Source organism: Oculina patagonica, chromosome 7, assembly GCF_052425735.1.
Source record: "Oculina patagonica isolate OP01 chromosome 7, crgOcupat, whole genome shotgun sequence".
Taxonomy (NCBI): Eukaryota; Metazoa; Cnidaria; class Anthozoa; order Scleractinia; family Oculinidae; genus Oculina; species Oculina patagonica.
The window spans coordinates 24,775,063-24,800,104 of record NC_135764.1 but is presented as its reverse complement, the minus strand read 5'-3'; the positions used below and the strand labels follow the sequence as shown (position 1 = coordinate 24,800,104).

Sequence of the window (25,042 nt, the reverse complement as noted above, 5' to 3'; positions counted from 1 at the left end):
ATGGCACTCAGGCCATGCATTCAAAGGGCTTCCTCCATAACGTGTTTTTAATGACGCAAGCAACACAAAAAGAACAAGCTACCACTAGTTTGACAACAAATTCATTGAACGTACAGTCCGCCTCTGTAGACTGTATTAATAATGGTAATAGGACTGAGTGGAGTCCAATTCGGTCTGTAATCATACGAGTGATTAACAAAATCGGACGACCGCGAAGCGGGAGTCCGATTTCTTTAATCACGAGTATGATTACAGACAGAATTGGACGACACGAAGTCCTGTTACCAATTAATCAAAACTATGACAAAATTTAAGAAACAAACTAACCTTTAGTCAAATGGTTTAACGTTTTTATAAAAACTGAAAAACATAACAGTTTACTCAACAAAATGCACAACAACAGCGCGCGCAAAATGACGCGTACTGTCCAATTACACAGGCATGACGTGTACACTGTCCTATTACACTGTCCAATTACAAGCATGACGCGTACACTGTCCTATTAGTGCTCAAATCGGGCTGCTGATAACCAATCACCGATCGAGAATTTTGTTATAGTTTTGATTAAGTCTGTAATTGTGTGCAACTGTATACTGTAACTACAGTATTAGACTGTGGGTGTAGTTTTACCTTGTATATCTTTCTTTTAATCTCAATAAAAAAAGGAGCTAATGCCGTATAACTTACACATGCATTCCAAAGTGATGAGTGCCCCATCTGAATGCCTCCGGTTCAATTGTTTTTATAGGATTATCCGAGAAAAATCTTCAACGATAACAACACAAATTATGTGATTAGGACAATTAAACAAACCAAGGACTGTAGTGTGATAATTTCGTATAATTGTTTTATGACTATGAATTTGTGATAAAAGTTTACTTTTATTTATTACTACTAAGATAGGGCCTTTCTTATATGTGGATATGCCAGCTTTTTAAAAAGTGTTTTTAAACAGCATTTTGAGAAAAGGAGATTTATGTGAGGCATTGGATACTGTCCAATGGCAGTATAATACGTAGCATCCGTTAGTGACACATTAACTATGCCCTGATCATGTGCGCTAGTTCTGTATTCCGCAATATCACTTTTAGTTCCTGGTTGCGTGAAATATTCTGGCTCAGCGTTCGATATAATTTCCACCTTCGCTCTCGTCACCTACCAGGCAAACTTAATCACTACGCTGACAGATTAAGCCGGTTGCTACAAAACCCTCTCCAATCGCCTGATGATTCACATGCTTTGTTTTCCACTCCTCAGGATATCTTTCGGAGCTGGACCGCCGAGCCAAGTTTGTCTCCGCCGCTGCCTATGCATCCTCGACCATGAGTACTCGCCGTTCTCAGTAGCGAGTTTACCTGCGCTTCTGTTCGAGATTTGGTCTGGTTCCTATCCCAGCCGCCCATAGCACCGTTACTCGTTTCCTGGTCCACTTGTCCACATATTGCAAGTACACTACAATACTTAACTATCTGTCTGCCATTAATGTTCTTCACAGACACTTTGGCTACAATGTTGCGTTTCACGATGTATTTTCTATCAAACTCATTTTTCGCGGTCTTCGACGCATTCTCGGCGACGCCCAGGAACAGAAATTACCAATCACTCCTTCGGTCCTTTCATGCCTTCGTCCACAGCTCCTCGCTAGCAAGGACTCTGGCTTCTGGGCGGCAATGCTAATCGCCTTTTACTCGTTTTTTCGCAAGTCCAATTTGGTTCCTAAAAGCGCTAGCGGCTACGATCCTTCGAAAACCCTCTCCCGTCAGGATATTCTTATTCGCCCTTGGGGTTTGGTCATTTGTGTTCGTTGGTCCAAGACCATCCAGTTCAAGGAACGTAATCTCCTAATACCTATTGTCCGCCTTTCGCCTGGTCATCCGCTCTGCCCCGTGCAAGCCTACGAGCGCCATATCAGTCTTTTCCCCGCCCCACCCTCCTCGCCTGCTTTTCTGTACTCCAAGGGTTCTCATACCAGCCCAATAACACACGCTGTCTTCACCGCCAAATTACGCGATTCTCTTTGTTCCGCCGGCCTAAAGCCCACACAATACTCTGGCCACAGTTTCCGTCGTGGAGGAGCTACATTCGTTTTTCGTTGTGGCGCGCCCATTGAACTCATCAGTCTACAAGGGGACTGGTCTTCCGATGCTGTCCTTCTATACATCGCCCAGCCTTTAGAACGGCGCCTCTCCGTGGCTCATTTAATCGCGAAGAACATTGTTCCATTGTCTCCTTAATTCCTTCCCTCACATTATACCTTTTTCTTTTACTTTTTCCCTCGTTCTTTTCTCTCGTCTTTGTTGTCTGGCGGTTTGGGCGGGCCGCATCAGGGGGGAATGGCCTCGGTCTTGCCTCCCCCTGGGTGCGGCTTTGCTTGTTCCGGCAAACAATAAAGATGACTTTGATATATATGTATGTTTGTCGTTTTTATAGTGCTTAGGATTATATAACGTTTAGTTATAGTCTAGTTTATTTAGAATATACATCAAATACCTTCTTTTTTTCCAACATCGTATGACTAAATTAAGTTTACTTTATGCGGAAAAGTACGCCAGATCGATTTCTGCTTTATTATATTCATTGAAACAACTTTCACAGTTAACACAACAAAAAAGATGTTATGTAATAAGCTGTGTGCAATTTAATCATAATAGTGTTTTTCAAAATTAGACGGATAGAAACGAACGAAACTTTAAACACATTGGACAAAATGAACGGCATTCTCAATTCAGCCAAGACATGTACTTCAGTCACAACAAATATCTTTGAATAACAGTTTAATAACAGTTTTATTTGCACAGAGGTTTACTCCTTTGTCCAAAACAAAGGCATACACTTTGGCTGAGCTTTGGGGAGAATTTTGTGTCCGAAAAGTACAAATATGTCCGCTACGGGGAGACTCGACCACAAATAACGTGTTATTGAAAGAAAAACTGTGAAAAGTAACGATGCTCTGATTGTTGCTACTCACAAAACATGTTCCCAGTCCACATTGTAGGCTGGATTAACACTAGAGAAGGCTCGAGACGGAATATTCTCCAATTTGTTGGCACTCAGAAACCTGGGAATAAACAGCATAACTGGCTTACTGAGAGCGTGACATATATGGATGTGTTCGCAGCATGACATCATAGAAGCCGTCATGTTAAATTTCAAACATTCATGGCGCCAAAAAGAGCACATTTTAAAAGAAAATTCATTCGAAATGTTAATAACATGTTTAAAAGAGGTAATATTGCGAGAATAAAAATAAAAGGAATTAGAACGGAGAATTATTTGTAAAAGTCATTTCACGGCAAAGGATTGTTAAAGCAATCACTAAAATGTGTGAAATACCTACACTCCTGGGCAAAACTAGTCGAGAGAAACGAATATCACATACGTTTTGCCAATGAATTGACTTAAAAAGTGGTTAAAATCATTGTTTCTCCCGCTCCCCCTTCGCTCATGAGACTGCTGTTTCATGGGGTTTGAATTTCGCCCGCCGCGTTTGTCTTCAAAACACGACAAAGTTAACATCATTATAATATTTTAATTCTGTTGGAAAGACTAACTGTGGTGTATAACTTAGTGAAAATTCGGCCAAGTGTCTAAACAAATTTGTCAAAGATTGTAGTCATTTGTTAAAGCATCTTTTTCCATCTTGATGTGCATGTGTACTTTAATAACGCACTTAAGACATATCTTGATATAAAGATAATTTTCGACACGTACAGATAAATAACATCGGTCGTCCCTGCAAAGGTCTCGTTTGTTATAAAGGTTATGTTGTTACCTTGTAGAAACCTGGTTAACAGTTAATATCAAAATCTTATTGTCTATTCAAGAGGATAAAACACTGAGTACAAATGCGGTAACATTTACGTGTTTACATGTTTAAAGTGGATTTGCGCTCTCGAGCAAAATGTAATCGTAAAAAACAAAGAGAAAGTTAATTATTGAATTAAATTACATTTCTCACACACTACTGGGGCCATGTTAAGCCAAACCACGCAAATTGAACAACTATTGTAACCCAAACCATGTGACCCAAGAATTTCCCGCACACTAGACGACAGATATCCAGCGATATGTAAGAAAACGTTTTGGGTGTGAAACTTACAGAAATTCCAACCTTGGTGAACAGCAGAACAACTTCTCAGGAAAATATCGAATTCTGTTGTGAGAAAGATCGCTATAAACAAATAAAAAACAAACTGATTAGTTTTAACTTTACTATAAACTAGCTAGCAAGTTGGAGTACGCAAACTTTTTTAAATCACATCAACTGTAAAAGAGCAAACAACTTTTTCTGCCGCTTAATTTTGAGCATCTACGTGAACCTGTGTAAATAGAAATGTGAACTTAATGGACAGCCAGTGTGAACGGAAAAGCTAAAAGTGGTTCAACTTTCTTCGCGAAAAGCCGTATATATTCTTCCTTTATTGTTATTTTACTTTACGTACACAAACCAGATAAATAAGATTACACGGGATTCATAATACGCCTTAAATGACCCACATGAATACATCAAGGACCAACGAAGTTATTGACGCAGAATGAAAGTCGAAAAGAATTTCAAGTTTAAACCCCCTCATGGCCCACGATGCTCTACATTTTCTTGTTTTTTGGCATTCTGTCATTCCCTTTGTAAGAAAATAGACGTTTGTAATAGTGTTTAAATTGAGATGTACATAACGTTAACAGCAGTTAACATTGCAACTCCCTGGAAAAATGGTAACAACTTTAAAAGAGAGGTAATTTAATAATTTCTTCGTATAAGAGTTCCGGTTTACTTACAGGATCCATAAAAATTGCAGATTGGAAAACAAGTTATCAGGTAGAAAAGCGATATCGTTTAAAGACAAATCTCTGTTAAAACAATAGTAGTAGTTATAATATCATAGGTGACAAATTACTCCTTAATTTTGGCGCGAAATTTTAACGTTAATTTATAATTTCACATGTGAAATTATAAAATTGCCATGGCAACGTAGTTAGCGGCAAGATTGCGTCCGGGAGAAAAGATGTTTTAAAGGTTAAATTTTGTACATTTTCGCTCGAATTTCATCTTAGCCAGTTAACCTTGGCCATGTAATAAAACTTTTGATGATATTTCATATTTCAAAACATCAAAACGACTTCAAGACTTAAGCCAATTACATAAATGGCATCGAGCGGATTTTTGAGCGTTTTACACGGGCGCCGTTTTCAGTTCATTCAAGACGAACTATGGTCATCATGTGAGAAATAATTGACGGTTGATTCATCTTTGAAACTTTTTGTCAACAGCAAAAAGGAATCTCTCAAAGGTTTTCTTCAAAGACTAAAAAACTTGCGAACTTAAGCAAAATGTGTGCTTTGAACTTTTCAAAGCTCGGAGTTCGCGATGCACTATACCAGTCAAAAACCTACGATTGCAAGCGTAATTTGTCACCTTTGATATTAAAATGTAATCAAATGTTATACTCGTAAAATTAGGAAATAATTTCACTCGTCACCATTTAATTACCCATACTAATGATAAAAATTTAAACTTTTATATTAAATTATAACATAATCCGTAGTTTCTGATAAGCAATGTTTTTGGTGAATTGTGCTTTGTCTCACTTACAGATTTTTTAAATACTTAAGATTGGCAAACACCTTATCAGGTACGACTGAAATACCATTTGAAGACAAATCTCTGTGAAACACGAAATGAAATTACACAAGAAGAGAAACAAATAACTAAGAAATTTTCCAGTTCATTATTAAATTCTGTGTTGAGTTTCACTTACAGATCTTGTAAAATTTTCAGATTAGAAAATACATTGACGGGTAAAAGTGTTATAGCGTTTGAAGACAAATCTCTGTGAAAAGACAGAAGCTGTTAGTGAAGTGGCAAAAAAAATGATTAAATTATTGCATAGTACTTTATTCTTTGGAGAAGATGAAGTATTCAACATAACACGAGCGTAGGACAAAGAAAAAATCTGAGTCCCAGACGGAAATCGAACCCATGTCCTCCCAGATACCGGTTGGGCGCTCTAACCAACTGAGCTACGAGAGACTCGTTGTGAGCTGGGCCATTTACTAGGTTGACATGTGACACGCGTCCTGCATACTGCTAGGATCAGCAATGTCGAAATCATCAAGTTTTGTATTAAATAATAAGGATGGTGGATTTGAAGCTCGGTAATAAATAGTGAAGATGAAGTATTCAACATGACACGAGCGTGGGACAAAGGAGTCTCCTGGCCCAGCTCACAACGAGTCTCTCGTAGCTCAGTTGGTTAGAGCGCCCAACCGGTATCTGGGAGGCCATGGGTTCGATTCGCGTCGGGGACTCAGATCTTTTCTTTGTCCCACGCTCGTGTCATGTTGAATACTTCATCTTCACTATTTATTACCGAGCTTAAAATTCACCATCCTTATTATTTACTACTTTATTCTTTGTAAGTATAATATGGTCAAGGTTTGCAGCACCTTGCACCTCGTTTTACTTACAGAGTCCACAGATTTATTCTGGCAAACTGGCTTTCAGGTAGAAATGTTATATTACTTGAAGACAAACGTCTAAAAAATAAATAATACTGACATCATGATACACAATAATAGTATTTAATTTGGACTGTGGGAAGTACAATTCAGGAGCAAATGGGACTGTAAATTCAAAATCAGCCAAGCGATCTCTTCCTGAATTGTACGACACAAGGTCCAATTACTAAATAATTGCTATATAACAAATTCCGAGCTCAGAAAGTCTAGCTTTGAGAAACTTTTTTGTATGAAAAGGTCAAAGATATGTTCAATAAATTTTACAAACAGTAAGAAATAACACCACTAAGTTCATATGATTGACTCGCAAATGGCGTAGGGGTCCAATTACAGGTATCCAATTCGTAAAGGTAATCACATGATTTCGCCAGGTGAAATTTTAGATAAATCAGCCCAACTAAATTTTTCAAAGGCTAACTAAATTGCACGAGCCCGTAGGGCTTTGTAAATTTACGAGTACTGAATGTTCCCAAATTACACGGACAAAATCATGTGATTACTTGTTAATGACACCAAACAAAAACTTCACTGCAAGCCGTGGATGACAAACAAGACGTGAAACGTTGCTTACCTTTCCGATTCGTTGTTAAAACATAACGGAGTTGCCAGGCTTACTCATAACCCAGAGTACTAGCAACTGGACGTTTGCGCAGCACAAGAGAGGCTTTACGAAACTACTGAAAGCTACCAATCAAGGATTTTCGATCGGTCAAACTGTGCATACGTCGATATTTTTTTGCTCTCTCCAAACTATGAGACAGGGAACGCCGTTTTGTTTGGTCGCATTTTTGCGGATTTTCTGTCAATCAATTTAATTTCAACTTCCTGCACTCAAACTAGCGACGCAAGCCCAAGCGCAAGCACAGGCGAAATCACGCAAATAGGACACATTTTGGCCCTTGTGCTTGTGCTTTCCCCAAGCACAAGCATCAAAATACAATGCGCTTATGATTTTGCTTGCGTCGAAGTTGTCTTCACGGTGTAATAAGAGCTGTTATCCTTGCGATTGTGCTTGCGCTTGTGCTTGCGTCGCTAGTGGAAACCAGGCTTTACTTTTTGCACTAAATTTCAACTTCCTGCTTTTTTGGGATTAATTGACGTGCTCTCAGCCAATAAGTATACTGAAATTTTTGCATGTTTATCATAAACAGAAGTTTTTCAAATAGGATACCTGTTATAGGACACTGATGTTATCGCGCACCAATTACGTGACAAAATAGGCGCGCGCAGAGCCAATCAATATCGAGAATTTTGTTGTAGACAGTTACTTGCGACCGTTTCAGATTATAGTGCTAGCTATTGCTTCTGGATTTTTTCTGGATTTTAAAACTTATGCAAAGTTCACTGCTCACTACGTTTCACTTACAGAGCCATCAGACTTGTTAGATGACCAAAAACTCCGTTCGATAGGAACGTTATAGGGTTTGAAGACAAATGTCTGAAAAATTGCATGAATTAATGGTAGTTATTATTATGAGATGTATAACATGACGCGAGCTTGTGACAATGGAAAAATCTGAGTCCCCGACGGGAATCCAACCCATGGCCACCCAGATAACGGTGGGGCGCTTTAAAGGTTAAATGAACAGAAATTTTAAAATGCCATTTTAACCAATCAAAATTTAAGGCAATCCATTATTGAGTGAATTAAAAAAAATGCTTTCCGAGCCTTAAGCACGAATCACAGCAAAACAAGAAGATTTGCGAAGGCTTTACGAAAATGACTGCGCACTGAAGAAAAAGGAATGGAACGAGTTTGTAACGTCATAATTTGAAGACGACCGCAGACCGATTCTGATGGCTGCACTGGTTGTCAACATTCGAAACAATAGAGCGATCTCACAATCCTCGGCCATGGTCAGTCAAACTTCACATGAGTCGAACCTAATGCAAATGACCAAAACAAAAGGCTTTGCTCATTTGTATTAGGTTCGACTTATGTGAAGTTCGACGTTTGACGCCTTACGTGCTAATGAGAATCATTAAATGCTAATGAGAAAGAACAACAAAGACTCCTGACTTGTCTGCATACCAGCGTGCATACCACCTAAGTGTTAATGAAAAAGAACAATAGAGACTCCTGTTTGTCTGCATACCAGCGTACGTATTACTAAGTTAGTCTTAAGTTACGTGACGTCATACCTAGTCGGTTGACTTTGCGGTCACACCTATGCAGTTAACTGCAGTTAGTTCTATTTAGCCTCTGGATAATTTGGAAATAAAATTAGTTCATGACAGCCCTTGTTGTTTATCATGTAAACAAGTTGACCGGCAAACGCTGTGTCTTGTTGATTCCTTAATTTTTTTTACTCTTTTTGTAACATCTCGACGTCGTAGAAAAACTTTTTACGGATGCTAGACGTCGAAGATTTTTAATCTTGATGTTTTCTAACATTGATATATGTATGTAATTTCTTGGCATGTTGTTTTCATTTTTCCCGTCACTTCACGCTTTTTTGCATATTTATGTTTATCTCTTACGTGCGAAAGGAATTGTCACATACTGATTGGTTGTTCGTTTGTAAACTTAAGACTAACCCATGAACCCAGGTTGGGTATAACTATAGTTAGTCTGTGTTGTTTTGGATCACCAAGGCGTACATTTTCTAACTATAGTTAGAGTAAACAGAAAGGCGGTCACATTACCGAAGTAGCTAGCTGTAGTTATCCCCGTCTTAACTGTAGTGTTAGTAGCCTAGATGTGACCGCAGCCATTATATGCAAAACGACACCGACCGGTTAGCTCAGTTGGTAGAGCGCCTGACAACCGTGCGTGAGGTCTCGGCACTTATGACAAGGATTGAACACGAGTATTGTTTAATGAGTACTTTATGTTTGATTGTGTTATTTGACATTTCCATACTGCTTCATATTTGACAGATTCTGGTGTGTTTTTGCGAACTTTTATAAATGAGTACACTTTGGGATGCCTGTTATGAGAAACGTGCATCTAATTAGCGTTCAATCCTGGACATATCAGGGTCTCGGGTTCGACACCGGACCAACACTCAGGGTATTTAAATACCGTAGAATTCTGGTTATAAGCCCTGGGCTTATACAACTTCGTAAGGGTTTTTGGGTGGGCTTATAAGCGGAGGGGCTTATATTCGGGAGGGCTTATAAGCGGAAGGAAAAAAAACGTTTCGAAACGAGCTTCGGGAGCGTTGATCGAAATACGAAAAAAAAACATTTAGCCCTGTTCAGTACTGTCATCCGGTAGACGGGGGCTTATATCCGGGGGGGGGGCGGGGCTTATAACCGGATGTATTTTTTGTTTCCAGGTTGATGGGCCTATAACCGGGGGGGCTTATAAGCGGGGGGCCTTATAACCGGAATTTTACGGTAACCGAGGAAAATATGCTGCAATCGATGACATCTGCAAATAGTTAGACATTCTAGTCTTCTCGGATAAGGACGATAAACCGTAGACTTCGGCTCCTGTATGTTCATCTTTCTGCAGGGGACGTAAAAGAGCCAACACACTTATCGTAAAGAGTAGGGCATGGAGTTCCCGGTGTTGTGGTCTGATCATTGCCCGTTTTACTCTACTTACTGTGAAATGCTCGGAGATATTAGCTGTATAAGTTACTCTTCAATCCGAGGGTAAACAAAAGTGATGTATGTATGTATGACAGCAAATTAAACTTGAACTTGCTTTAGCTATTTTGGAGCTTGAGCTATTTTATTTTAAAAAATGCGCGTCTCCGAACAACAACCAACAAACAATCAACTAAAAACGGCTGAACACAACGAAATAACTGCTTGAAATGTCACTAAACATATTCATTTAAATTCTAAGGTGCGGTCTGCGGAATCAGTATGCGGTCGTCTTTAAAAGCACCGATTATGACGTCACAAGTTTTAATTTTACGACAATTTCCTGACATTTTTTCCGAGAACTCTATGATTATGAAGGCCTGAAAAAGCACTCTCCAACTTGCAATATCTCTGCGATGCAATGTTCGTTTACTTTGAAACTTCGGGATATGTTTATTTGGCTCACAATAAATACATGACCATAAATAAAATAAATTGAAATTTCTGTTCATTTGACCTTTAACCAGCTGAACTACGAGAGACTCCTGATGAGCTGGATCATTTACTAGGTTGATATATGACACGCATCCTGCAAACTGCTAGGATCAGCTATCTCAAAACCATCAAGTGTTACGTAATTAATAGAGATGTAAATTTTGTGCTCGGTGATAAATAATGAAGATGAGATATTTAAAATTATACGGGCGTAGGACAAAAAAAATATCTGAGTCCCCGGCGGGAATTGAACCCATAGTTGATCCATGTTGAATATTTCATCTCCATAAAAAAAATAATAAAAAATAAAGAAATGTGTTTATAGTGGTCATGCACTTAGCTTCATATCTCTACAAGATAGCTAGTTTACAGGCATGTCACTGAAACAGAGGAAACAAATATTTTTAAATGAACATAACGAGGTTAAAAATCTCAACTGGCAGGAGGCAGACCAGTTGGCTATATACAAAGCGTGGTCGAGACAACCGAGAAACAAATCCAGTTAGTGGCAAGGGAAGATCTTGAACCGGCGACCTCCGGATTACAACACCAGCGCCCTAAACCACTCGGCCACGCTTGCCTCCTGTTATTCGTTATTTATAACCGAGCTTAAAATTTACCATCTTTATTATTTACCACACACTTAATGAATTCGCCATTGCTTATCCGAACTGTATGCAGGACGCGTGTCACATGTCAACCTAGTAAATGGCCCAGCTCACCACGAGTTCCTCGTAGCTCAGTTCGTTAGAGCGCCTAACCGGTATTCTGGGAGGACATGGGTTTGATTCCCTTCGGGGAATCAAATTTTTTATTCGTTCTCACGCTTGTGTCATGTTGAACATCTCATCTTCATTATTTATCACCGTGCTTACAATCAACCATCTTCATTATTTACTAAATGGTAATAGCTAACAAACAACTTTCCAAGTTGAATTATTACATAGTATGAGTTAGTTTATGTTTAACTTTTTTGGCAGCGTGTTTCATTTAACTTACAGAAGTATCAATCTTTTTAAATTGGCAAAAACTCTGTCCGGTAAAACGGTAATAGCGTTTGAAGACAAATGCCTGTGAAAACGAGAAAGCAATAATAAATAAAACAGGAACAAACAAAGGGTATAATTTGACTCGCTAAACTTACAGAACACTCAAACTTGTCAGATTTGCAAAGACTGTTTCATGTAGTGATGAAATAGAATTTGAAAACAACCATCTGTGGAATAAAAGAAAATGAAAATAAAAATCCACGGAACTGGAAAGGAAAGCAATTTCTCTAAAGGATAATCTTTCTCTCTCGTCTTTAATTGGAGGAGCTCTAAAAGCCGTCTTCTTAAAATTCATTTAAATATTTCTAGCTGGACTCAGAAAGAACTTTTATACTTTACGGACCGCACTAGATAAGTAATAAATATCCATGTTTTTATCATGATTACAAATCCATGCAACGTTGAAGGTACACTTAGGAATTACTAACAGATTCCTCAGATTTTTTAAATTGGCAAACACGCTTTCAGGTAGATCTGTAATCGAGTTTGAATGTAAAATCCTGTAAAAAAAATACATAACGTAAAACAATAAATGAATCAATCGCTTTCTTGCTACTTTTTAAACAGCGTTGTAAATGATTGCATTGTTGCATATTTTGTCGTGTTCTGTGAGTACCCATGAAAGGTTTGCCCTTCTTTACACTAAGTTGACTTACAGAATTCTCAAATTTGTCAGATTGCTAAACACTCCATCATGTAGAGATTCTATAGCGTTTGAAGACAAATCGCTGTAAACGTACACATTGCAGTAATTAGAATGAAAATAATTCACAACTTTTTAGTTAAATGAGCACAATCTATTGGCTTTTGTAGGCATGTGAATGTTAGAAACGATCCAACTTCTTCTTTGGACACTTCTAGATTTTAATGTTGTCCCTCCTCCATATTATGCGAGGAGTGAACAAAGTTTTTCAATCACTAAGAGCATGCATATGAGTGAAAGCACTTACACCCACGTTAAAGAGCTTAGAAACCCGCGTAATGAAATCTAAAGATTATTTGCATAAAGTTATTAGAAACTATTTTTTTTCTTCTTTTTTTTTTTTTACTAACATATGCTTCTTCTTAACAGCGTTAGAAGATGGGGAAATTTAGGGATAGTATTCAATTAATGGAAGGAAACAATTGGATGTGTTTTTCGAGTCATTTATTTCTTTTTTGCGTGTGCATATCTTTATAAGGTTCTTTCAGCGTGAAAGGTAGTCGCGTTTTAATTAAATAGCCTGTCAAATACGACACGAGAAAGTAAACCTAGATGTATATAACAAACACTGTATTAATTGATAAACAACTATGCAAGGTTTATAGTACACTTAGTTCGCGCAGATTTTTCAGATAATGAGATACTCTCTCGGGTATAAATGCTACAGAGTGAGGATATATAAAAAGATTGAGATAATGCAGACAACGAGGACAAGTTTTTGAGGTAGCAACAACAACAACAACAACAACAAAAACTTTATTTACCCTGAATATTCACAAAAGGAAAAGACATATATATAGTGACAAATAAATAATAAAGGGTCTGGCTGCCTAAAATAACTGAAGAGTTAAATAGGGCATGCGCCAGCAGCCAGTGTTACAATTATGAAAATTTAAAAAACTCATTAATAATTCATAAAGAAAATACAAAAGAAATTAATGTTTAATGAGTGTCTTTATATCTGATAAAGACACGGCTCAACTTTACGTCCAATTTTCTAGGCCAAAATAACCCCAAATCTAAATATTAGTACAAGAATGAGTTGATCTACATCAGAAGATTTTTAAGCCGTTCAATAAATTCGCAGTTCGTGTTTTATCAAGTCTAAAACACTCGGCTGTGCCTCGTGTTTTAAACTTGATAAAACACTGCTGCTCATTTATTAAACATTACACAAATTGAGGTCGGTAAAACACACAACAACACAGAACATTACAGTGAGCAAAATGAAAAAAAAGATAATAATATATTAATTAGAATAATGAAGATTAATATAAAATAGGAGAAATGTGAATAAAAGGAGAAAACAATTGGAATTGAAGGGAAAATCAGAGCAAAACAGCCTTATAGTTGAACAATACAGGTGCTAGTTAGTAACTTTAGCAGAAGCTTATTGCGTGTGTTTGCAATCTTTTCTTACAGATAATCAAGATTTGCAAGGTTGTCGAACGTGCCAGATGATAGAAATGTAATGAAGTTTGAGGACAATTCCCTAAGAAAGAAGATCATGCAATAAACGGAATGAAACTGTTAGATACATATTTTTATCGCGTGTCGCTCATTTTTTTCATGCAGGACGTAAAGTGACAATACCTAACGTTAAGATTGGTTTCGGTTTACATGTGGTTTTTATTTTACTTACAGCTTCTCAAGTTTTCTTAGGTTGGCAAACACTCCACCACTCGGCAGAACAGTCATAGCATTTGAGGACAAATTTCTGAAAAATGCATAATTGATATTATTTTAAACAGCTTTTACAAGTTTTGTAAATTGCTCATGGCAAATAACAATGTTGCATAACTTTCATTTGTTGGGAGTATAAATCCATGCGAGATTTGCACTTCTGTACACTAAATTCTCTTTCAGAATTTTCAAAATTGTCAGATTTCAAAACGCTCTGTCACGTAGAAAGGCTACAGTGTTTTTAAAATTAAAATTTGAAGTCAATGCAAATCTCTGTAAAATACACATTTAAACAATTGGAATGATAAGCATACAACGATGAATTGATTTTTTTAGGATTAAGACTCATGCAAGGTTTACAGTGTACGTTGTTCGAGCAGATTTTTTGGTATAAAAATATTCTGTTGGGAATAAATGTTATGGGGTTTGAAGTCCAATATATGCAAAAATACATAAAAAAGATTGTTATAAATTCAGACAAATGACGAAATCTTTTTAAACTAGCAGAAACTTATTGGCTGCGGTCAAATCTAGACTGCTAACTATAGTTAGTACGGCGTTAACTATAGTTAGCTATTTCGGTAATGTGACCGCTTCTCTGTTCGCCCTAACTATAGTTAGAAAATTTACGCCTCGCTGATCCAAAACAATACACAGTAACTATAGTTATACCCAAGCAAGGTTCATGGGTTACTCTTACGTTTACAAACGAAAAGCCAATCAGAATGCGACAATTCTTTTCGCACGTGCGAGATGATCATAAATATGCAAAATAAAGCGTCAAGGGAAGAAAAACAAGAAAAAAAACATGCCAAGAAATTGCATATCATCAAATAAAGCTTGAATTCTTCGGTTTCTAGCATCCTTACATCATTTTATTTTCTTCAACGCCGAAATGCCGTGCAAAAAAAGAAAAAAATATAGGAACAACTGGACACAAATAAACAACAAGGGCTGCCATGAACTAATTTAAATACCAAATTATTCACAACCTAATCAGAACTAACTATAGCTAACTGCATTGGTGTGACCGCAAATGCGACAGAAAGCACTAACTATAGTATGATGACGTCGCGTAACTTGAGACTATTTATAGTTAAACTTTAGTTACGTCGTAGATGTGACCGCAGCCATTGTGTTTTTGTATTCTTTTCGCTTACATTTGATTAAGATTTTCCAGGTTGTCGAACATGCCAGATGATAGAAATGTAACGGCGTTTGAAGACAAATCCCTACGAAAAAGACCATGCAAAAAGCGGAATGAAACTGCCGAATATTTTTTCATGATAATAAGAAAAAACTTCTGACATTGGTCGAGGTTTAGAGTGCATTTATTTCACTTACAAATTCTCAAGACTTCTGAGGTTGGCAAACACTCCGTCTGGTAAAGATGTTATGGCGTTTGAGGACAAATCCCTGTGACAATACACAATTTAGTTTAAAGAATTTCTAATATAGTATTGTTCGTAGAATGCGCTTTTGGAGAAGTTCAATACAATATGTATGTAGTAAGTATGTATTAAAATAAGCAAGTGAAATGACGTCTAGTAAAAGCTGTTTTGCAGTTTTCCTTGATGTTTATTTTATTAATGAGTATAAACCCAGGCAGTGTAATTCTGTCCATGTGTTTTTGCATACATATTTTTTCATTCAGTTTCGTTTTTGACGAATATCAAGCTTTGCTAAGTTTGTAGTGCCCTATGCTTATTTCACTTACAGAAATTTCAGACTTTTCAGATTACCAAACACTTTGTCAGATATAATTGTTATAGCGTTTGAGGACAAATATCTGTAAAAATACACAGCCGTTTTAGATTTTGGATTGAACTTACTGCACAGTGCTTTGTTTTTTTATTAATATAGAATTATGCAAGGGTTGTGTGTGCAACCCTCGTAAAACAAAGTTTATTTATTAATTAATTTATTTATTTATTTATTTTATTTTTTGTGGCCTATTACAAGTTGCAACTGTCAATATGTATTGAATTGGCAAACATTTACGCAGGTATTGGCGAGTTTTTATGTAAAACTACTTTCCTTTGAGAATATATGGTAAAAAAGTCTAAAACTTAAAATTTGTTGAATTCCAATTAATGAGTAAATCAAACTCTTCGTTGCGTAAAATGAAAACTTGTGTGCGTTAAACTTTGAGTGCAAACCATTGATTTGCAACTGAAATGATATTATGTGTCAACGATGTATAAACATACTATTATTCTATTAATATTATTAAGAAAGATAACTTAAAATACTGTTCTCGACACTATCGTTCACATAAGTATTATTTGCCGCTTTATCATTTGTAGATTGTAAATCAAGAAAGAAAGAATTAAACAAATGACGAAACATTTTTGGCAGCAGAAACAACATTTTATTGTGTGTGATTTTTTTTTTTTTTTTTTTTTTACTTACATAAATTCGAGATTTGGCAAGTTAATGAACACTCCTTCTGGCAGAAATTCAAAAGAGTTTGAAGACAAATCTCTTGAAAACGTTATGCAGTTGGTGGAATGTCACCAAAAAATATGGTGTATATTTGGGAACGTACGTTTCCTCTTGTTACATATTCGTAATAATGTCGGCTAAAAAATAATACACTGCAACAGGAACCATCACATCCCAAGGTATTTTAATTTCCCTCTGGATTTTTCTTCGTAAACATAGATCTTATAATAAGAGGGGTGAAAATAGCTTACAAGTATTAACATGAATTTTTTAACCTTTAAAATCCTATAATTAAAAGGTTCACAGTACACCTCATTTCACATACAGATTTCGAAGATTTCTCAGATTGGAAAACACTCCGTCTGGTAGGTATGTGATAGCGTTTGATGACAAATATCTAAAAAAAAATAAAAAACTGCAATAAATAAAATAACAATTACAGAAACGTTCTAGATCAAACCATTACATCATGTTGGGTTTCTTATAAGTTTAAACCCCTACAAGGTTTTCAGCGCAGTGTTCTTCTTTTCACTTACAGATTCAGCAGATTTCTCAGATGAGCAAACATTCTGTCTGATAATGATGTTATAGCATTTGATGACAGATCTCTGTGGAAGTTCGTAATATAGCAAGTATATTGATGGTTATTTATAACGCTTTAGATATAACTATTTTCATACGTTTTGTTTTTAGTGGTATAAACACATGAAAGCTTGAAGTGGTGCATTTTACTAAGTATCAATTGTTTGTCAGAATGTTAACGCCTTTATTACATGGAAAGTGTATTCTTGTAAAGACAAATCGCTGAAAATACAACATGCAGCAGCATAAAATGACAAATTTAGGGTTATTTCGCACGCAAGATTTGAGGGTTTTCATTTTAACTTATTTCATTCGCAAATCTTAAAAATAACAAGCATAGTTGAGCTATTGTTTGTCATTGACTAAAACAAAACTCTCCTGCGATCAATGTTCAAGCACCATGGCCAGGATTGACTTGGGCGATGAAATGAAGTAGCTCTTTAGCTGCATGTGTGTGATATTCTCTCAACTTACAATTGGTAAAGATTTGTCAGGTTGTCGAACGCTCCGTCTGAGAGAAATTTAACAGCGTTTGAAGACAGGTCGCTTTAAAGAAAGATTATGCATAAAGTGGAATAAATCTATTGCATATTATATAATAACCTGAATTCTACGCGCATTTTGATTGGTTCTTACTTATGATCTTTTAGAGTACAGACACATGGATGACGTCACGCGGTGGTGTGACTCGCGCTCGTGATCAGAGTTCATAGTCCAAATCAGAGTTGTCGGCAAAGTTTTTCAAACTTGCGAGGCCACAACAAAGCAAAAAAGTTCAGCTGATATTAATTACAAATGTCCAGTGAGAAACAATACGCCAAGCATCGTTCACCTTTCGAAGCATTTAACTGGGCGAAACAAGCTTGAAGAAGACAGTGAATTATTCGAGAAATTATCCGAAATCTGTATGAAAGTTTGACCGATGTTGTGCAATTGGACAACGCCACGGCAAACAAACGAATTGCGGTGAACGCTTCGGTTATGTTTACAGATTTGAACAACTTTCCAAATCGGAAAAAAGGTTAGTTTTTTCATTGACTTTCAATTGACCATTTTTCTGTTTATTTAATTAATCGGATTATAACAGTGCTTCGTGTTAACGAAAACTTAATAGTTAAATCAAACTGAATCAAAACAACTTAGCTCATCTTTACGGCGGCATTGCTCAAACTGATGTGTGCCGCAGTCTTGTGCTATTATATAAAACAAATAGATTCCATTTTGCCGTGGGTCTGTTCAGTTATAGATCACAGAAGACGTCAAAATGTGGTATGAACATCAGTGACCCCCTCGGCTAGCTCCTCGTGGGCCACTTCTCTGTTCATACCACATTTTGACGTCATCTGTGATCTATAACTGAACAGACGCATGGCAAAATTGAAATTTATTTGTTAATGTTTCAACACTTCACGCAATGGCTTTTATTTTGGTGTTTCTTTTTCTTTAATTACTTCGCAAGTTTTTAAAGATTCGTCTAAATAGTAAATAGTGCTAGTGGCTTCAACACCTAAAATCACCTTTAACATGTTGGTAATTGTGCATGTTAGTTAAGGTAGGTGAGGATTATTTTTTTTGCTTAACATCCAAAAGTGCGGTCAGTTAAATAAATTCACCTCAAGGAGAAAAAAGCTTGGATTCATCCTTTTCGTAGAATGGATACAAGTCTTGTAAATTGAAATAAAACAAGGACATAAAATAATATACAATACACCGCTTACAGCTTCTGTAGATACGTAATTTTTGAAAACATTCCACTAGAAAGATGTGACAAGTTGCTTGAAAACACTTTTCTGCAAGCCAAGATATAACTTCCTTAAAACACAAATTTAGACATGAATTTCTATTTGTCATTATCAATCTATCAAGGTTAACAATGAAACTTCTATATTATCATGAAAGTAGGAATGAGTGATAATTGGTTTTTCTTTTCAAGTTCAAATCCCACAGCAGTGGTAAAGCAGTTTTCAATTGAGTGTCGTAAAACCAAAACCAAAGTAATTACTCTGGCCAATCACAAAGGACACAGACAATCCAGTGAACCAATCAAAACTCGAAGCAAATACATGTAACCGGCACAAAGCGCGGGAAAACGTGCGCGAGCGAGTCAGGATTGGTTTTGGTTTTACTCCTGATTGGCTGACTCTAAAAAAAATCAATCTTTCGAAAGCTCACGCTACCTTGCAGGCTGCACGGGCACTGTGCAAAACTCCATGGCGGCATGTATACTATTGTTCTTTATTGGAGACTGAATAACGCTGCTACGAATTAGCTTCTTACTTTCAGTCACTGACCATAACAATTCCTTGGGATAAGTTTTGGAGGTAAGATCGGTTACACGTAGCAAAAACGGCATGAAAAACTTGGTCTCGTGTAACGACAGCTTATATTCTTTTATTTACGCGGTGAGTGACAGTGGTTCAGAAACTCCTTTTCGGGCCTTGACACACTTGAGACACACTAAGACTAGATAACAGACTAGATAACGGAGTCTAACGTTTGAAAAGAAAACTGTTTTATGACAGCATGCGAAAGGAAATGGATTTTCGGCTGCTGAAGGCTAGTTTAATAATCAATGACTTATTTTTGCCAAACGTTTCCAAAAATAACTTACTTTACTCACTAGCTTTCTGTTAACGATAACTTTGTTTTTTTTTATGATCGTTAGCAATTCACCTGGTGTGAAGTAGTCCTTAAAATTTCTGTAAGTTGATAATAATAATTAACCTTCGAAAAGAGGCGGGCAATTATTGACAGCCTGTGGTATTACCTTTAAAGGGGTTACCAACAAATATTTGAATAAATTGCGTAATATATGTGAAAGTCTTACATATTTTTGGTAATTGGTGATGCGCATTTAGCAATGTCTCCGGGTGACGTTACGTTCTGGCAAGATAAGGTATTTTCCAACCAAATTGAGGCTTCATAAGAGCATTTAAGTTCACAATCTAAACGTTGACAAAATTGGAATTAGAATGGGTAAACTATACCAAGAAAAAACAGTGGCAGTAAAAATTAAAATAGTAAAATATTTTAAGCTCATCAAATGGAACACAAGAAAGCCACTCCGATGTCTTGCACTAGAGGTTAATGTGGACGATCTATTCGAATAGAAACAACACGGAACTCTTTTAACGATATTTTTAATCATTACTCGTGATATTATCCAAGCCTTAATTGCAAGCTTGCTTCAGTCCACTACAGTGATACGAATATAACAGATTAAAGTAATGTTTAATAAATGAGCAGCATTAAACATTAAACATTAAACATTAATTTCCTTTGCATTTTCTTTATGAATTATTAATGAGTTTTTATTTGCAAGTAGTGCCGCTTTCGAGGGCCACCGAGTCAATAATGTAGAACAACACAGACGCAACGCAAACATTTTTCCTGTCTCGAACACAAATTTTGTGCACGCAACCAATGTTGTGCGCGGGGCAAACATAATCTTCTACCCAGATCTTCTTAACCCTCAGAGTAAATAATCATCCGGGTACGAGATTAGGGCAAACGGGGGAACAATGCGTCTTCGTTTGCCACCACATTTACTCCTGTTTGTGTGATTAGAAAGCGCACACTCACTTTATCCTGGCTCACACGTGCGCAACGATCACAAGAATATTCCCATGCAAAAGCATAAGAAAACTCGTGTGTGAATATAAGATTTGGCCGTTGACTTGACTCCCATAATTCGGAAATGTTAATCAGAATATTCAAATTGCGTACGCCGTCTTAATTGTGAATGTTTTTGCGCTTTCACTTGGCTTATCTTACAAGTGTCAATCAGGCTAAATAACGACATACAAAAATCAATCTAGTAATTCAAACCTGCCAAGTGGACTGAGACCTCTCCCACGTCAGTTCCATACTTGTTGGTGGCCACACAAGTGTAGTTTGCTTCATCATTTATAACTATCTTTGCCCTCCAGAAGAATGTTGTGTTAACCAGTACTGTTGAGTTCCTTATCAGTGCTATGTATATGGGTGGAAGCCCAGTAGCTGAACACGAAAGTGTGTACCCTGGTAACACTCGTATAACTGGAGCTGGCAAATACACTTTTGGTGATACTATAAGAAGAAGAAAACAATTTAAATTAACTTATATTTGCCGTTCGTTTTTTTTTTTTTTCAGGTCTGTTAAATTTTTCCAGTTTACTCATTTAAATCTTCGGACGTACATACAAAGATGCAGTCGAGGGAATAAGTGCCGGTTTTGGCAAATCTTCATTGAAGCATATTTCTGAATTAGTTCATCCAATCAAAAACTAGCGCGAGCGTTCACGAGTACTCCGAAAGTAATCGCGCGAACAAATACGTCATGTTGCTTAGCAACGTCTGGGACGAAAACTTCTCGGAGAAGTTATGTCACCATCAACCGTGACTGGCACTTGTTTCTTCGACTGGATGTATACTTGGAAATGTGTTGTTTTAAGGGAACGTGAAAGTTAAAAAAATAATGAACCTTCAATCAATTCAAGCCCACCCACAGAAATTAATGGGATTTATAGGTAAGGACGGTTTATGACGTCTTATGGCATCGTTAAAAACTTCATGACTTGTTAGTCCAAATGCTAATGTATTTATAACGCGAATAAGTTTTCGAAAGTAAAATTTGCAATTTATAAACGAAAGAAGTAATATATATGTCCCCGAATCTAAATACTTTTTATCGATGCAGCTAATAAAGGTTTTTTTTTCTAATCTGATTTCAAATTTAGCTTTGTCATGCAAAATGACATCCATCAAATCCAAGATACCCCCTCAAAGAACCACATTCGTCCCCCCCCCCCCCTCCCTGATTGCTCCGTGACCAGCGTGGTACGTTGTCGTGCTGGTGGAATGCTTGTTATTTCTTGGCTTAACTTTCAAGGGGAACAAAGGTTCTAATGCCTGAGTCGACCTGAGCAAGTGCCACAATAACAATTTGAATTAATGACGATACTAGAAAAGCGTAAATTTGTGCTTACCTTGTACACTTGAGGTGAGGGTGCTGCTCCACATAAACACGAATATCATAGAAATAATTTTCATTGCACAAAATAGTTTCGTATCCATGCCAGCAAACAGGCAGTCCTCTTGCACTATACTGCCATCATTCCTGTGTACAAAGACGATTTATAAATGAGAATGATTGGACTTAAGCCATGTTATTTAGATTTCAGCCCCGCTTCACTACAGTTACGTACGGAAAGCATTCTATTAGATACCTGGGGCCGAAGCTCTGGCGCCACCTGACGACGGATGAAAGAAAATGCCAGTCACTTAAGACATTTAAAAAAAACGATTCGGAAACGTGACTTCAATAACTTTTTAAACAATGAACGTTGCAATTGCCGCCTCTGTGACTATTAATACTAGCCATGTATATAGTCTTTTTTATCACATAAATAGATTTACTTTTTTACCCGTTTTTATTATGTAAATAGCTAGCCATGTATATAGTCTTTTTTTATCACATAAATAGATTTACTTTTTTTTACCCGTTTTTATCATGTAAATAGCTTCTTTTAACTTATTTTAACTTTAAATTATTAATTGTAATAGTTGTACAATGATAGGTTTAAGTTTTTTTAAGTTTTTTTATTAGTCAGGTGTCCATAATTAGTAGAGGGGACTTTTCCCCTCAGCTAAACATTTTTAGACACAATAATAAAGTTATTCATTCATTCATTCATATCTTATTTTCTAGCGGCGACTACCTCGAAAAAAAAAGAAACGACAACTCTGCATGAGTTTAATGTTGTTGAACGATGCTGTAATATTACAATTCGTGTGTTGTCGTTGTTGTGAGCTGTTGTGCCTTACGTTATACAAGCGATTTAGTGTCTACATTTATTATTGAGTCACCAAGGACTACTCCGGAATGCTTATCTTGTTGCAATAGACCATTTGCATTATGACGTAAAAGCGCAAAGACTTCTGGTAGTTGTAGTTAGGTTCGCGGGAAATTTTAAATCGTCATCAAGCCCGCTTGCCCAAGAAAATCGTGATGGAGGTAAAGAATATTACTCTCACCGAAGAAGACGTCCCTGTGGCTTCATTTAAAGGGCAAAAAGCAACCTCTCAGTATAAAACCAAGTCCGTTAAAATGAAAAAAAAAGTTATGCAAGAAATTGTATATTTGCTGGGTTGCGTTTTGTAGTGAAGTTTCAACGAGTGTTTCCTCCAAGTCTCAGTCGCGCGGTTATTTAATTAAATTCCTAAAACTTTTGCTTGCCAGGTATTTTCAAATAATGTACGAAGACGCAATATTTTACCCTTTCTAAACATAGGGGAGCACAGTACATGATGTCTACACTCGTAAAAAGCTTTGAGGCTCACCTTTCGAGTCGCACAAGTAATCGTTCAACAACAAGATTATGGAAATAAAATTATATTTGCTCGCACGGCCCTCGCTCGGATTGAAACCACAACTGCTACTCGACGAATTGACATTTCCAGTACAAAAACAAGAAAACTTCTTTGTTAAAGAATATTGCATTACAGTTCTAATTTAACGAAAAAATACAATTTTAAGATAAAAACAAAATAATCTGTATTCACCTGCACAGGGAGGTTTTGATTGATCAGCTTGAAAATCCTTTATGATTGACCCTTCATGATTCATCGATAAAGCTCGATTGAACGAGGAAAATTATTTGACTCGTTTCTCTGTCTCACTGTAAAAATAAATTAAACTAACCGTCCCACCGAGCAATCATGATATATGGCAAATTTTCAAAGCTTTTCAGTGAAGAATTAATTCACCTGCGAACGATGGAAGCGATCGTTTGTTGAACGTCTGAAAATAGATTAAGAGCAAAGTCAATGGCTTGCCTTGCTTTCACTTGATTCCACACAAATTTAGTTACGGTATATCCTCGACTCGTCCTTTCAAGCAATCTGTTTCCAGTGTGATATTAAGCTTATAAAATTATTTACGAAGAGAAGTTGTCGGCCGCGATGAATGAATTTCTACCAAGTCAACTCCGCCACATATTAAACTTACTTGAACACGAACAGCATTTGTCTGTCTTGGTTAAAACACAGAACTCAGTCAATTTTCATTCCAAAGCTATCATCCTGTTTTCTATATTTTTGACAGGTAACTGAAAAAATAAAGTTTAAACAAATTTCGAAGCGACAAGAGAGTAAACTTCGCAGCTCAAACTTCTGATCAAATTAAAAGTCCTGGATGTCCACCTTCACGCTTGGCTGCCCTTAGCCAATCATAAGCCAGAAATGGTGTTTTCCCGCGAACCTAACTACAACTACCAGAAGTCTTTGCGCTTTTACGTCATAATGCAAATGGTCTATTGCTACGCTAGAAAATTACGTAACCTTTGAAATTGTGAGCGAAAAGCAGCTAAGTATTCCTTTTATGAACAAATATGCAGTTAAACTGGCCACGTTATTTTAAGGCTTGTTAAGGGGTTCTTGTTTTATAGGGACTTCAACAAACATAGAAATAACGGTTCTAATTTAGAAGAAGTAATATTTACAAACTTCACATCTGTTTTGCCATATCTTGAAAGGAAGAAGAGATCTTTAAACTATCTTGTTAGAAAAAACTGCACGTAAACCTATAAGAAGTTAACGTCAGTGACCTGTCGTTTTGCAGTGGCTTTCACGTTAACAATAAAACAGTTGGTTCATAACTAGTTTGTCTAGAAATTATTGTTATAAAACCTCTTGATGTGGATTTGGAAAACAACACTGAAATGCTTGAAATACATTTGATTTTTATCATACTATACTAAATTTAACAAACACTTCAGTAGTTGTATGTTATTTTTCAGTTGGTTCTGAGCTACGAACGTTACACGAGCAGGGTAACAAATTATCTTGAAGAAGGAGCATTACCCCCAGAATCCATTTTGCAGCGAGGGTATATTTATAAGTGCAACTGATGAAAAGCCCAGTCAGAGGTACCATATTGTAGCAAGACCAGGGGGGGGGGGAGAGAGAAACTTCCTTTGTTACACGACTCAAAAAGTAATCATAGCGGTGCCGGGCAACCGAGACTGCGAAGTAGATATCCAATTGTTGCTAA

At 36.8% G+C, this 25,042-nt stretch overlaps 1 protein-coding gene across 1 annotated transcript; it reads right to left on the bottom strand.

Annotated features, from left to right (window-relative positions):
• Nucleotides 1–189: 189 nt before the first annotated feature.
• On the bottom strand, nucleotides 190–24,309 carry LOC144660451 (uncharacterized). Its single transcript, XM_078521071.1, has 26 exons — nucleotides 23,554–24,309; nucleotides 21,978–22,108; nucleotides 20,839–21,078; nucleotides 19,838–19,955; nucleotides 18,729–18,800; nucleotides 17,485–17,556; nucleotides 16,965–17,036; nucleotides 16,754–16,825; nucleotides 15,701–15,772; nucleotides 15,328–15,399; nucleotides 15,144–15,215; nucleotides 13,943–14,017; nucleotides 13,721–13,792; nucleotides 12,254–12,325; nucleotides 12,026–12,097; nucleotides 11,693–11,764; nucleotides 11,548–11,619; nucleotides 7,883–7,954; nucleotides 6,466–6,534; nucleotides 5,757–5,828; nucleotides 5,591–5,662; nucleotides 4,777–4,848; nucleotides 4,100–4,171; nucleotides 3,712–3,783; nucleotides 2,969–3,058; nucleotides 190–765 (listed from the first exon to the last, which is right to left on the bottom strand). The coding sequence occupies exons 2-26, from the start codon at nucleotides 22,063–22,065 to the stop codon at nucleotides 684–686; spliced, it is 2,058 nt and encodes a 685-aa protein (XP_078377197.1). The 5' UTR covers nucleotides 22,066–22,108; nucleotides 23,554–24,309; the 3' UTR covers nucleotides 190–683.
• Nucleotides 24,310–25,042: the final 733 nt, after the last annotated feature.